Here is a 13,584-nt window from a genome sequence, read left to right on the forward strand (position 1 = left end):
AGCCTGAGGGCTATAAAAAATTATTTTAGGGGACTGGGGAGGTTAGTTGACAATGCAGGCATACAAGTAGTATTTGCAGGTATTCCTACAGTGGCAGGGAAAGATAATGCAGTGACCAGGAAAACCCATCGCATAAACACATGGCTGAGAGGCTGGTGCAAATGCAAGAATCTCGGGTTCTTTGATCATGGGGTGGTCTATTTGGCACCTGGCCTGAGATACCTGGCAGATGGGTATCACCTGTCTCAAAGGGGGAAACGGATCCTTGCCCAGGAGCTGGCAGGACTTATAGAGAGGTCTTTAAACTAGACATGAGGGGGGAAGGGGATAAAACCAGGCCTGCTAGAGATGAGCCTGGGGGAGCGATAATGGGATTAGGGGTGAGGAGAGAGGCCCAGCTAAAGTGTGTCTATACCAATGCATGCAGCATGGGCAACAAACAAGAAGAGTTAGAAGCCATTGTGCAGCAGGCAAGCTATGACCTAGTTGCCATTACAGAAACGTGGTGGGACCACTCCCATGACTGGAGTGCTGCAATGGATGGCTACAAACTCTTCAGGAAGGATAGGCAAGGAAGGAGGGGTGGTGGCGTGGCTCTCTATGTTAAAGAGTGCTTTGAGGATACTGAACTTATGACTGTGGAAAATAAAGTTGAATCCTTATGGGTTAAGATCAGGGGAAGAGCCGACAAGGCAGACATCCTGGTGGGCGTCTGTTATAGACCGCCAAACCAGGATGAAGAGACAGATGAGTTGTTCTATGAGCAGCTCGCCGGCCCTTGTCCTCATGGGGGACTTCAACTTCCCCAACATATGCTGGGAATACAAAATAGCACAGAAGAAGCAGTCTAGGAGGTTTCTGGAATGTATGGAGGACAACTTCTTGATGCAGATGATAAGAGAACCTACGAGAGGAGCTGCCCCGTTAGACCTGCTGTTCACAAACAGAGAAGGTCTGGTGGGAGATGTAGAGGTTGGGGGCTGTCTTGGGCAGAGTGACCACGACGTGGTAGAGTTCTCGATTCTTGGTGGAGTCAGGAGGGGGAACAGCAAAACTGCTACCTTGGACTTCCGGAGGGCAGACTTTGAATTGTTCAGGAGACTAGTAGGGAGAGTCCCCTGGGGCTCAGTCTTAGAGAGTAAAGGGGTACAAGATGGCTGGTTGCTCTTCAAGAAGGAAGTCTTAAAGGTGCAGGAGCAGGCTGTCCCCCTGAGCCGTAAAATGAGCCGGCGCGGAAGAAGACCGGCGTGGATGAATAGGGAACTATTCTTGAGGCTCCAGGAGAAAAAGAGAATCTACCTCCTGTGGAAGAAGGGACGGGCAACCCGGAAAGAATACAAAGAAGTTGTTAAGATGTGCAGGGAGAAAATCAGAAAGGCAAAAGCCCAGCTTGAACTCAACCTGGCTGCTGGGGTAAAAGGGAACAAGAAACTCTTTTACAAGTATATCAACAGCAAGAGTAGGACCAGGGAGAATCTCCATTCTCTACTGGATGAGGCTGGGAATGTGACCACTGAGGATAAGGAAAAGACAGACGTTCTGAATGCCTTCTTTACATCTGTCTTTAAAAGACAGACCAGTTATCCTCAGGTTTCTCCACTCTCTGACCTGGCAGCCTTGGCTGGGGAGCAGACTAAACCCCCCACAATTCAGGAGGAAACAGTCAGAGACCTGCTACTCCAACTGGACTGCCACAAGTCCATGGGACCGGATGAGATTCACCTGTGAGTGCTGAGGGAACTGGCGGAGGTGATAGCCGAGCCACTTTGCATCATCTATCAGCTCTCCTTGTTGACGGGTGAGGTCCCAGAAGACTGGAGGCTTGCCAATGTGACTCGCATCTACAAGAAGGGCTGCAGGGAGTGAAGGGCAAAATCAGGTCCCCGCAGTATAGAAAGAAGGGCTTCATTGCAAGAAAAGAGAAAGCAGCTTCACAAGGTAGACATAAGGGGCAAATAGAGATAGTTTATGTAGAGAGTATTAGAAAACAAGGGTTTCCAAGCACTTTCACAGGCACTAGGTCCGGAATAACAAGGAGAATGAAGGCCATACAGATAAGGACCAGAGAACAGCTCGAAAACATTTGGCAGGGAGGTGATTAGATGTCTGAAGTGCAAGCTGAAACCAGTTCGGGGGATGCCCCCCCCCTTCAGGGTCATAAGTTTGCAGCGAGGAAGACTATGAACCTTCGCGAGGAAGACTATGAGCCTTCATCATCACGACCTACTACGCACACGCAAGGGGGGGAGGGACTGTATCCTAATGGGCTCTTGGGAATGTAGTGAATATGTATCCGAATTCCTGATTATGTATTAGTTTGACCTATATCTATAGCACGATTTCTTCGGACAGTGTGCAAGTTAGGTGGAACGATCTCCCTTGCACCAGGGTGTACGCGTGTCACCAATAAACACATACCTGCTCTATATCCTTACTGGCTATAGGGTCTGATTTCTGCACGTCAATTTGGCACCCCAGATGGGACCCACTCTGTTCGGCTGCAGGACCGCCTGAGAGAGGGGACACCTTTGGCGCGCCCCAAGATTTCTTGGAAGGACTCCCTTCCTCTCTCGATCACTGCGGGGACAGACAAGGACCATCCATAGGCAGACCAGGTATGTGTATGGAAAAGGGGGAACCCGTAAGGCGTGAGGAGACGTCCTACGCAGGGTATGAAGGAGCATGCCTGCTCCCCCCCCGAGGTATGTGAGCTCACGGGTTAGGTTGCCGGCTGGGGTAGGAAGACTCCTTGGAGAGTTCCTGCAAAGGGGACCTGTAAGTCGTATGCGAGGAAAGAGCAACAGCTCTCCCTTAGGTGATGGGTAAGAGCGGGGATTTTGTCAAATGATAACGCGGATTTTCCTGGAGATAGTAGTAGTAGTGGGAGTTATAGGTTGTATTATTGTAATCACCATCTGTTGAGTGTTCGGTACCGTGTAGCTAATCATTTCATGTCAAGGTGACTTTCGGAAAAATCTTAAAGCTTGCAGCTGATTGACTAATGTACTAGTGTTATTAAGATTCCAACTAAAGGACATTGTCAGCACTGTGTATTATGTATAAACCATGGTTTTTGTTCTAAATGTCAGAGTGAGTGTGGTGTGAGTGAGACGCGTTCCGTTCTGGGAGTGAGTGTCAGTCCATTTATGTAGTACTGTGCACTGATTGTGGGGAAGAGTGTAAAGGAAGGTGGACAGGCTTCTGTGAGATCTGTTTCCAAGTGTTTATAACTGAACAATATCACTATACGGTGTTAAGGGCTGTTTGTGGAAACTTTGAGGAAATTAGGAATTAATAAGGATTGTGTAAACATCATGGGAGGCTCCCAGGGGAAGGAAATTCCCAAACAAACCCCTTTGGGATGCGCATTGGCACATTGGTGGGACATTGCAGGGGAACCTGGATGCACCCTGAGTAAGAAAACTTTAATCAAGTATTGCAATCAATGGTGGTTAATATATAAGTTAGAAGATGATGAGAAGTGGCATCGGAATGGGACCCTAAACTATAATGCCTTCTTACAGTTACTGTTATTCTTAAGGAGGGAAGGTAAATGAAATAACATGAACAGTTTTTATAATTGAGTGCTCTAATCACGAGACTAAGTACTGGGTGATTCTGGAAACTGAAGAACTGTATTGTTTAATTTGTGGGTTCTGAAGGGAATGGGACAAACAGTTTTGATGGTATAAGTAAGTGTAATTGTCAATGGTATACAGAAGCTTGACTGAGGGTATGTGGAAGTGTAACTGAGGGTATGAACAGTGGACAAAGGAAAAAGGGTTAAAGAGAAAGTGAGTTTATCTGCACTGGCATGAGAGCAGCCCCCCCACACCATTCCCCTGCGAGCAGAACTCTCAGAGTGCCGGAGTCAGAGACTGCTGTTGTAAACAGCGTTACTTGCGAATGGGGGGAGATGGAGAGGATGGGGCACTGGAAGTGAGAATAGCTTCATGTGCAGAGATCTCGGAAACCCAAAATTCCAGTGTTAGCCCTGGAAACCTCTGGAGAGGAGGAGGTGAAACTGAAATGTAACGTTAGTACTTAATGTAATGATGAGAGTTTGAAAGTGAAAAGTTTGAGAAGGACACAGGCTGAGGAAGGCAAAGATGAGCAAGGTGTAACAGGGTTGTCAGAACCAAAGAGGGTGAGCAAAAGGAAGAAAAAAGACTAATTGAGAAACAGATAGTAAGGAAATAGGGAATAGCAACAGCTGTTACTGTTGCGGTGCTAGAGTAGAGCCATAAGACCCAGAGGTCCCCTTAGAAGGAGGTAAAGGGAGGGGCCTGGAAGAACCCATGGAGGGTTCCACCCCTGCTGGACTGAAAGCAGTGTGCAAACTGCAGGGAAATGGGACATTGGTGGAGAAATCCAACCATCTCTGATTGCAAAAAGCAGAACGATGGGAACCTGGGAAGTTATTCCTAGCAAATCCACTGGTTAAATTGCAGCTAGGAGAGCAGGATAAAGAGGTTTATTTTCTGATGGGTACGGGTGCCTCTTAGCACCCATAGACGATTCTGCAACAGTAGTAGGAGCTACTGCCCAACAAGAAAAAGCTTACCTTTTGGGATCAACTAAATACAGGCTGAGAAAATAAGTAGGAATACATAAATTCTTGTACATGCCACGTTGTCCAAAACCGTTACTCTGGCAAGACTTATTAGAACAAAATGGATGCAGAGATTAAATTCAATAAAACTGGAGCTAAGGGTCAAACAATACTGACTGATTGAAAATTGTAAGTCTGGCTTAAACACATACTGGGAAAAACAATGGTGTACCCCCAGAAGTTACAGAAATCTTAAATAAAGTATACTTAGGAGAGTGGGTATCAGGGATGCCTGGTAGAGACCATGCAGCCCTAAGTTAAAAGCAAGAGCTAGGGCTAGCCCAGTCAAGGTAAAGCAGTGCCCTTTGAGGATATGCAACTGTAGAAGGATAAAAGAAAAAAAGAAAACTTTTGGATTTTGGATTACTAACTGAATGTGAATCCAAATACAATACTCCAATCTTGCCGATGAAAAAATTGGATAGCAAGTGCTATAGTTTAGTACAAGATTTGAGGGCAAGTAATAGAATTGTTGAATGTATACACTCTGTGGTGGCAAATCCATACACTTTAGTAACTAAGGGAATGAGTAGGTAGAGTTTACCTTCTGGATTTGAAGGATGCCTTTTCTGCCTAGTTTGGCCAAAGGAAGCCTCAGGTTATTTGCCATTGAATAGGAGAGCCTTAATTTGGGACAAAATGACTCAGTTAACCTGGACAGTGTTACCAGGGTTGTGAGAACAGTCCAGTGATTTTTGAGAACTGGTCAACTCGTGAGCCTGAGATGTGGGTTCCTCCATCCCACAGTGGAACTTGACTGCAGCATGTGGATGCCACAGAAACAAAGAGGACTGTGTGCAATGGACTGTGAGTGTGCTGAATTTCTTTGTTTAAATGATTATCAAGTTTCTCAACAGAAGGCACAAATAACTCAACGGCAAGTGACCTATCTGGGATAGGAGATTAGAGCTGGACTTTGAACCTTAAGGACTGCCAGGAAAGAAGCCATCTGCCAAACCCCCGAGTTACAAAGTGCCAAGGAACTCTGTACATTCTCAGGAATGACAGGAGGGTGCCAACTGTGGACACACAGCTACGGACTGTTGGTAAAGCCCTGGGCTGGATCTCCCAGGATCCAGCAGCAGTCCCGTTGCACGACGTTCCGACGGTCCGGGGCCGAAGGGCAGGAGCAGCGAGGCCAGTCTTGGGCAACGAGAGGGTGCAGGTCAGGGAGGAAGCAGCAGGTCTCAGGTAGCAGGCCCAGGGAAGTCCGTCAGCAAACGGTCCGTAGAGAAGGATCTGAAGGCAGGAAGCTCGTGTCGTGGTGAGAGATCATGAGAGATCAGCCTCTGTGTTGCGGTGAGAGATCACCCTCCACATCGCCGTGGTTGTTGAACCCTCTTTTATCCTCCATTTTCTCCTGCCTACGTGACATTCTTGGGTGCTTGAGCAAGAGTCATGTGCATACCTCCTGAGATGGCCATCTTCCTCGAGATAAGTCCACACAAAAAGACCGTTTCCCGGACATTAGCAGCAGCTTATCTCTCTCTCTCGTTGCCCCTGGCCTTGTCCATCTGTGCTCCTTAGAGGATATCACAATCTTTAGCCAGGACCTGTCCATCAGTGTCCTCAAGACAAAAGATTTCTCTGCCTTTGCCCAGGACTTGCCTGGACTTGTTTCCCAGCAAACTTTGAGTCAATGACTCAAAGGTTGCTTAAAAATGGGACACTGGGCATCCATGATGGTGAGAGAAGATAGCAAGCACAAGGGTAAAGGGGGGAGGTGTTGGGGAATCAAATGTTTCGTACAATCATTACAAACATTTTTCAGGTTTGGTTACAAAGTAAATAGGGGATACAACATCTTGTATAAAACATGGAATCATACAAGGTACAAACATAAGAGTTGCAACAGTACATAATGCAACTTGCCACAGACACCACCCCGTGATTCTTCAGGAGTGGTAACATGAATATTACATAATGAATAGAAGAGAGAAAAGAGACAACCGTACATTTGACAATAACCACTAATAATAAATAAACAAGTAATTTACAACAAATAAATAAAACAACATTTAATTTAATTAATAAATAACATTTATTAAATTATTATTAATAATAAATAGCATTTATTTATTATTAATAACATTTATCTATTACAATAAATAATATATAATGTTATTAATTATTATTAATTATTATTAATAATATTTAATAATATTTAATAATAATAATTAATAATAATTATTAATATAATACATAATATAATATATAATAACATTTATTTATTATAAATAACATTTATTATTAATAATAATAATAAATGACATTTATTTAATTAATAAATAAACAACAAATCGTTTCCTTTAGTCGTGAGCTTCCTAATAAACATCCACCCTTCACCACCCCACCCACCTCCCGCTCACCTGGGAGGGGGGGGCAAAGGCATCAGCTGTTCTTGAGCTTTTGTTCTGGCCACCAGTTAACTAATTTCTCTAATCTGACTGTGGGTAATCCATTCATCAAATCTCGTGGAATACCCTTTCTCCAGCCCAGAGTCCAAAGTCCACTGCGTTTATGATCAATGCATCGTGTCCCCGTTTTTACTGGGGATGAAACCCTTTTGGTTCCAATAAGTTTTGGGCTAGGTGGCCTGGAGGCAAGGCTTGCTACTGCAAGCCTTACTCCTCTTGGCTCAAATTTACTGGAGGTAGAAACCACCGGCCCATATTTTCTTCCATAGTTAATTAATTCTTGGGCAACCTCTCCCCAAGTCCACACTTTGGATCCTGACTGGTGGTTAGGGGCTACAGATCCTTCCAATGCTGCCCAGGTTCTCTCTCCCTGAGACATGGCTTGTATCTTTCCTTGAAGTTGTATACCTATAGGTTTTAACGACTCTGGAAGTCCCCTAATTAGAGGTGTCAATCTCTCCGGATTAACAGGTAACATCATGGGTGATTCATGATGTGGCTGCAACTTTCTATCATACATCATTTGGAGACAAGCAGCTTTCTGAACATTCTCCACTAACTGGTCGATAGTTCCGGTAATAGCAAGAGGGTCCCCCCTTTCTAAAGGTTTGAGACCCCCTGCCCAATAGGCAGCCCTCTGTGTTAAGGACCAGGGAGCACGATTATTGCCGGTGGTTAAAAATACTCCTGGTCCCCAATAACCTTCAACTTCTTTCTCTGTTAGTAGGATCTGGTCTCCGCCAGTGAGACTAACTCTCCAGACGTATTCTGTTTCAGACTCCTTTGGGGAGCAGCTGAAATCCTTTTTCAGTTTGGCCAGTTCAGTGGCCGAAAAGGGAATTTCCTTAACATTCATTTGAGGATCTAGATCCTCACTGTTATCGAAAGTATATTCAGTTTTTATCAAAGGACGAATATGGGCTGGAGAGGCCTCTAATTTATCTAGCCTTTCCTTCACCTCTTGTAATTCCCCTTGAGGATAAACTTTTTCTTGAGGTGCACTGTGGGCAACAGTGTCACCGGTGTCCTTACACGTTATCAGCTCCTTAAAAGCTGTTTGCAACAAAACCGAATTATGTTTTTCTCTTTCTAATTGATCCTCAAGACTCGTTATTTGGCTTTGCAGAGATTTTACCAATTCTTGCGTCACTTTAACCGATTCCTGAATAGTCTGGGTTTCCGTAGAGTTCTTTTCCTCTCGGAACTCCACAGCTGCTTTTAAAGCAGCACCGAGTACTGCACAAATAAAAGATTTCCCTTTTCCGGCCCGAGTACGAGCCTCATTTTGTAAAACACGAATACGGTCTGAAACACTTTGCAAATTATACCAGTTCTGTCGTGCCCAATCCACCCCTGATACAGAAGGCCGAGCACCATGCTTTTCTAAAAGATCAAATAATACATCTTCACTTTTCATACTGGCCATACTGTTTGTCATTTCTAAATACGCAGAAAGATACACACTGAGAGAGGAGGAGGTACTCCTATTCAAAAGTACAAATAACTCCTTATCGCCCCTCCCACGGAGGCACACCACACCTAAAGAAATGTAAATGTTCCGATCGCGCCTCCCTTTGTTGAGGAAAGCACAAGGACAAAGAGACTAAACCAACTTAAAATCGCTCCTAACTTCCCTGTGAAGCCACACAAAAAACTGCAAACACCACACCAAAGCAAGGCACACTTCGGTTTCAAAATCCGCAGTTAATTTTAAGCTAAAACAACACTTTCTAGGTTTCAATAAAGTGAATAAACTTCTTGGAGAGGCGCACAAGTTTTTAAGTCAAAAAAAAAAAAAAAAAAAATCACTTCCTCACTTTCCCAAGAGGCACGCACGAAAGAGGTTCAAATTTCACACTTAAGTTGCAAGATCCTTAAATCACAAAATGCAGAGAGGTCTTCCCGAGGAGGCACACACGTATTAAATAAATGCAATTAGACAAAATTCATACATCCTCGAGAGGTACACACATAAATAGTAAAGTTTCAGAGTATGAAGCGATCTTCCTGGAGAGGTGCTCACGTCTAAGTTATCAAAAAGTATCGCTTCTTGCAACTCCAGGAGGTACACACAGAAAGTTTCAGACTATTATCTGGAAGGACAACACTCTCACGGCGGGCATCCTGCTTCGACTACGCCATAAAAAAATGTCTCGCTCCAATTTATAGGAGGGAGAGGAGGTTCTTTGAAATATGTATGCCCGGCGTGAGATTAAGAAACAACGGTTCAAATGTTGGTCCGACCAGCTTATTACAAATGTTAATAAGGGAGATGAAGAAAGGGGAGGACGGACACTATTACGGATTGGGGTGATGGGGAAGGGAAGGCGAGCGATAGAAAAGATAGAAAGAGGCAAGAATTGCGTAAAGCGGGGATAGTCACCACCAGGATCCAGCAGCAGTCCCGTTGCACGACGTTCCAACGGTCCGAGGCCGAAGGGCAGGAGCAGCGAGGCCGGTCTTGGGCTACGAGAGAGTGCAGGTACCGGGTGGGTCCAGGAAGAAGCCGCCAAGTAAGTCAGGGAGGAAGCAGCAGGTCTCAGGTAGCAGGCCCAGGGAAGTCCGTCAGCAAACGGTCCGTAGAGAAGGATCTGAAGGCAGGAAGCTCGTGTCGTGGTGAGAGATCATGAGAGATCAGCCTCTGTGTTGCGGTGAGAGATCACCCTCCACATCGCCGTGGTTGTTGAACCCTCTTTTATCCTCCATTTTTTGCTGCCTACGTGACATTCCTGGGTGCTTGAGCAAGAGTCATGTGCATATCTCCTGAGATGGCCATTTTCCTTGAGATAAGTCCACACAAAAAGACCGTTTCCCGGACATTAGCAGCAGCTTATCTCTCTCTCGTTGCCCCTGGCCTTGTCCATCTGTGCTCCTTAGAGGATATCACAATTTTTAGCCAGGACCTGTCCATCAGTGTCCTCAAGACAAAAGATTTCTCTACCTTTGCCAAGGAATTGCCTGGACTTGTTCCTTAGCAAACTTTGAGTCAATGATATAAAAGAATAATCTCTTACACTTGCACCTCAGCTCGGAAACTCTCTCTCTCCAGAATAGTACTATACAGAGCGCGGTAGGCACAAGCCAGTCCTCAAATAAGCCGTACCTCCTTTGATCTATCTAAGCCGCACCGTTCCTGACTCAAATGCTGGCTCAGTTTCTCGGGAACCCACAGATGTTCAAGAGTGAAATCCCATGGCATGGCGGGTCCCCACGCTTCTAAGATTCTTCCTAAACCTTTCCATATTCCTTGCCAGTCATCCTTCTCTGGTCTTGGAGGAGACTTCTTCCACTTAGCACGAATGAAGAGGAATACATTCAAGGATACTGATAACATGCACACAAGTATGAGCACTGATTCGGTATTCGAAAAACATTCTACAGACTGAGAGGGAAGCCTGGAAACCAGTTCGAAAGTCTCAAAATTCAAATTATACAACATTGCATAAAGCCACCAGACAGGTGCCTCTCTCAGTGCCCTTATGTGGTTATATATGAACACAATTCCACAGGAAGAAATCAACATGTTAATTATAGACCAGTAACTGGCAAGGAACATGATAGCTTTTAATCCCTTATACAGTGCTCTGACAATAAAGAGCAACCTCATAGCTGGTAACCGCTAAAGGTGGGGGGGGGGGGGGGAGAGAAAAAAAAAAAAGAAAACAAACGGAAACCACTCGGCACAGTGTCTGGAGTTTGGCGGACTGCACAGTCTATAATCTAATCTATGAAGGTCACACCAACACCAGCAATGCCTTGTAGTCTCACAGTCAGGCTTAATGAAATCCTTTTTTCCTACTAACGTTAAAAGCTTCAGATTGCCCGCATTCTCCACCAAAAATTTGTCACGGAGTTATCTAGATAGATTTGTGCCCATGACAGGGGGGCAGTAGGCTCGCGGGCTTCCCGAAAAAAAAAATGGAGCAGCAGCAACAATCTAAGAAGGAGAACTTATTTTACTAACTACGATGTTGGAATGCAAGATGACACGATATAATACAATCTAATTGGAAGTAAGGATAATAAATCAAATGAAATGAGAGAGAGTGACAGAGAGAGAGAGAGAGAGTTTCCGAAACCGAAAGCCCTACTTGATGAAGGCGCATGGCTTGGAAAGCACACCCACTCCTCTCCCTGGCAGCAAGCGAAAGTGAAAAAGACCGCGCGCAACCAGATGACGTATCTTCCGTGATGTATCTTCCTTCTCTGACCGTGAGGTCCTCTGGGATACGTAGTTCTTCTCTTTTGTCCATGATGTTATGATGTGGAATACCAATAGCAAAGTTACAAAACCATGACAACAGTCTTTGACAATTATTGCAGACAGAGGGTCTCCTGTTTTTCAAATTGTTAGATTGTTAGATTGTTAGCTCTCTTATCTTTGGAATGCAAGGTAGCAGGCTTGGACAGTAAAACCACAAGTTAATGAAGAAGCAGCGGATTGGTGAACGAAGTTGTGGCTGATGAGATGACCAACCAGAGCCAGCTATGTGTCCTCCATCCTAACCCAAGCCCAAGAAAATAACACGATGACCTTCATCAGAAAGACCACTGAGAAATATGCATGTGTAAAAGAGCTGAGACTTGGGGTGAGGGGGGGATGATCGTTTTGGGGACTTATTGTAATAACCCAGCCTTTTCTTGGACATCTAATGCATATGCAAGCAGCTTGCTTATTAAGTATTTGCCTTTCTTGCCCTCCGCTATGCAGGCTAGGTGGGAATATCCCCTCTGCATCTGGCGTGTGCGCAGCACTGATTAAGCATACCTGCTTTATAGCTACTCTGGTTATAGAGTTTGATTTCCACACGTCAGGGGAGCAGGGGGGGAGGGAGCAGGGGGCGGGAGCAGCATGGCAGGCAATGGTGGAGAGAGAGAGATTGGATTCTGTCTCCGGGTCCACAGGCCCAGGAGCAGCAGTTTGTCTGACCCATCCCACCAATTATTTAAGGTCGCGCCTAACAACGGAGGAGCCACGGACTCTGCTGATCCTGCCAAGCCCATATGTTTCTTTAAAGTCTCAAAAACTGTTCTCCATGGCCCTAAAATACCTTGCGTGACTGTATCTGAGCAAGTAGCAGCATCCCAGAGTTTCAACCCCGTTTGGTCCCGTATGTCTATGTCATAGATGGAGACGCTAGTCATTCCATGTACACGGTTGAAAACCCATACAAGATGTTTCAAATCAAAAGAATCTACATTCACATGATGCTTTCGGAAAATACCCTCCATCATCTGATAAACTTCTTTTCATTCCTTGGACATATCACTTCCCATAGTTCCCCACTGCTCACCTCTGTCCAGCAGAGATGATGCCATACAGCTGGTCTTGCTTCCTTTCAGAAGTCTTTAGTTCAGTGGGGCTTGCCATCAGTCAGCTGAACACCCATCAAGCTGTCAAGTCCCTGATACAGGGTGCCATTTGTGGCAATGAGGCACAGACTCAGATGTGAACGATCCAAATTGTTTATTACAGATTTTCACATAACTTATATACATTCACAAGTTTCTTTTTTTAGCTTTCCCATCCTCTCTTACAACTTTCCCATCTACCTTTACATGTCAACAGAGTATTGCACAAACACTCCTTAACCACGCATACAGAGCCATGGGCCATTTCTTTTGTTTTTCTCTTCTTCTAGAGATATCCTTAGTTCTCAGCATTGCTTTCTCATGCTGTTCATCTTACCTCACTGCTGCTGCTCTGAATAGTCTTTCTTGTATTTCCACACCTTTCTATCTCTCTCTTCCTCTTGTGCCCCGCTAGTTTCTCTCTCTCTTTCCGCCTTCTGTGCCTGGCCAGTCTCTATCTCTCTCTCTGCCTCCTGCGCCTGGACAGTTTCTCTCTCTCTCTCTCTCTCCTTTCACCTCTTGTGAATGGCCAGTTGCTATCTCTCTCTCTGCCTCCTGTGCCCAGCCAGATTCTCTCTCTCTCTTCACCTCCTGTGTCTGGCCAGCCTCTGTCTCTCTCTCGCTCTCCCTCCTGCACCAAGTCTCTTTCTCTCTCACTCTGTCTGCCTTCTGCACTGGGGCAGCCTCTATCTCTCTCTGCCTCCTGCACCTTGCCAGTTTCCCTCTCTCTCTCCCTTCCCCCCACGTCCTGTGCATGGCCAGCCTTTATCTGTCTCTCTCTCTCTGCCTCTTGTGCCCGGCCAGTTTCTCTCTCTCTCTCTCTCTCTCCACTTTCTGCGCCCAGCCAGCCTCTATCTCTCTCTCTCTACCTCCTGCATGTGGCCAGCCTCTCTCTACCTCCTGCGCCCAGCCAGCCTATGTCTCTCTCTCTCTTTCTCTACTTCCACCTCCTGTGCCCAGCCAATTTTTTTTTTTCTCTCTCTCTTTCCGTCTCCTGTGCACTTCCAGTTGCTATCTCTCTCTCAACCCCCTGTGTCCCACAAGTCTCTCTCTCTTTCTCTCTCTCTCTCTCTCTCTCTCTCTTTGCCTTCCGCACCCAGGCAGTCTCTCTCTCTCTCTCTCTCTCTATCTGCCTCCTGCACCTCACCAGTGTCTCTCCCTCTTTCTCTCTTCCTTTTGTGCTTGGCCAGCCTCTCTCCCTCT

At 45.6% G+C, this 13,584-nt stretch overlaps 1 protein-coding gene across 1 annotated transcript; it reads right to left on the reverse strand.

Moving 5' to 3' along the window:
* Positions 1–6,914: 6,914 nt before the first annotated feature.
* LOC121108211 lies at positions 6,915–8,721 on the reverse strand. The gene has a single exon (XM_040655254.2). The coding sequence runs from the start codon at positions 8,465–8,467 to the stop codon at positions 7,004–7,006; it is 1,464 nt and encodes a 487-aa protein (XP_040511188.1). The 5' UTR covers positions 8,468–8,721; the 3' UTR covers positions 6,915–7,003.
* Positions 8,722–13,584: the final 4,863 nt, after the last annotated feature.

The sequence above is a fragment of the Gallus gallus genome, chromosome W (assembly GCF_016699485.2).
Source record: "Gallus gallus isolate bGalGal1 chromosome W, bGalGal1.mat.broiler.GRCg7b, whole genome shotgun sequence".
Classification (NCBI taxonomy): domain Eukaryota; kingdom Metazoa; phylum Chordata; class Aves; order Galliformes; family Phasianidae; genus Gallus; species Gallus gallus.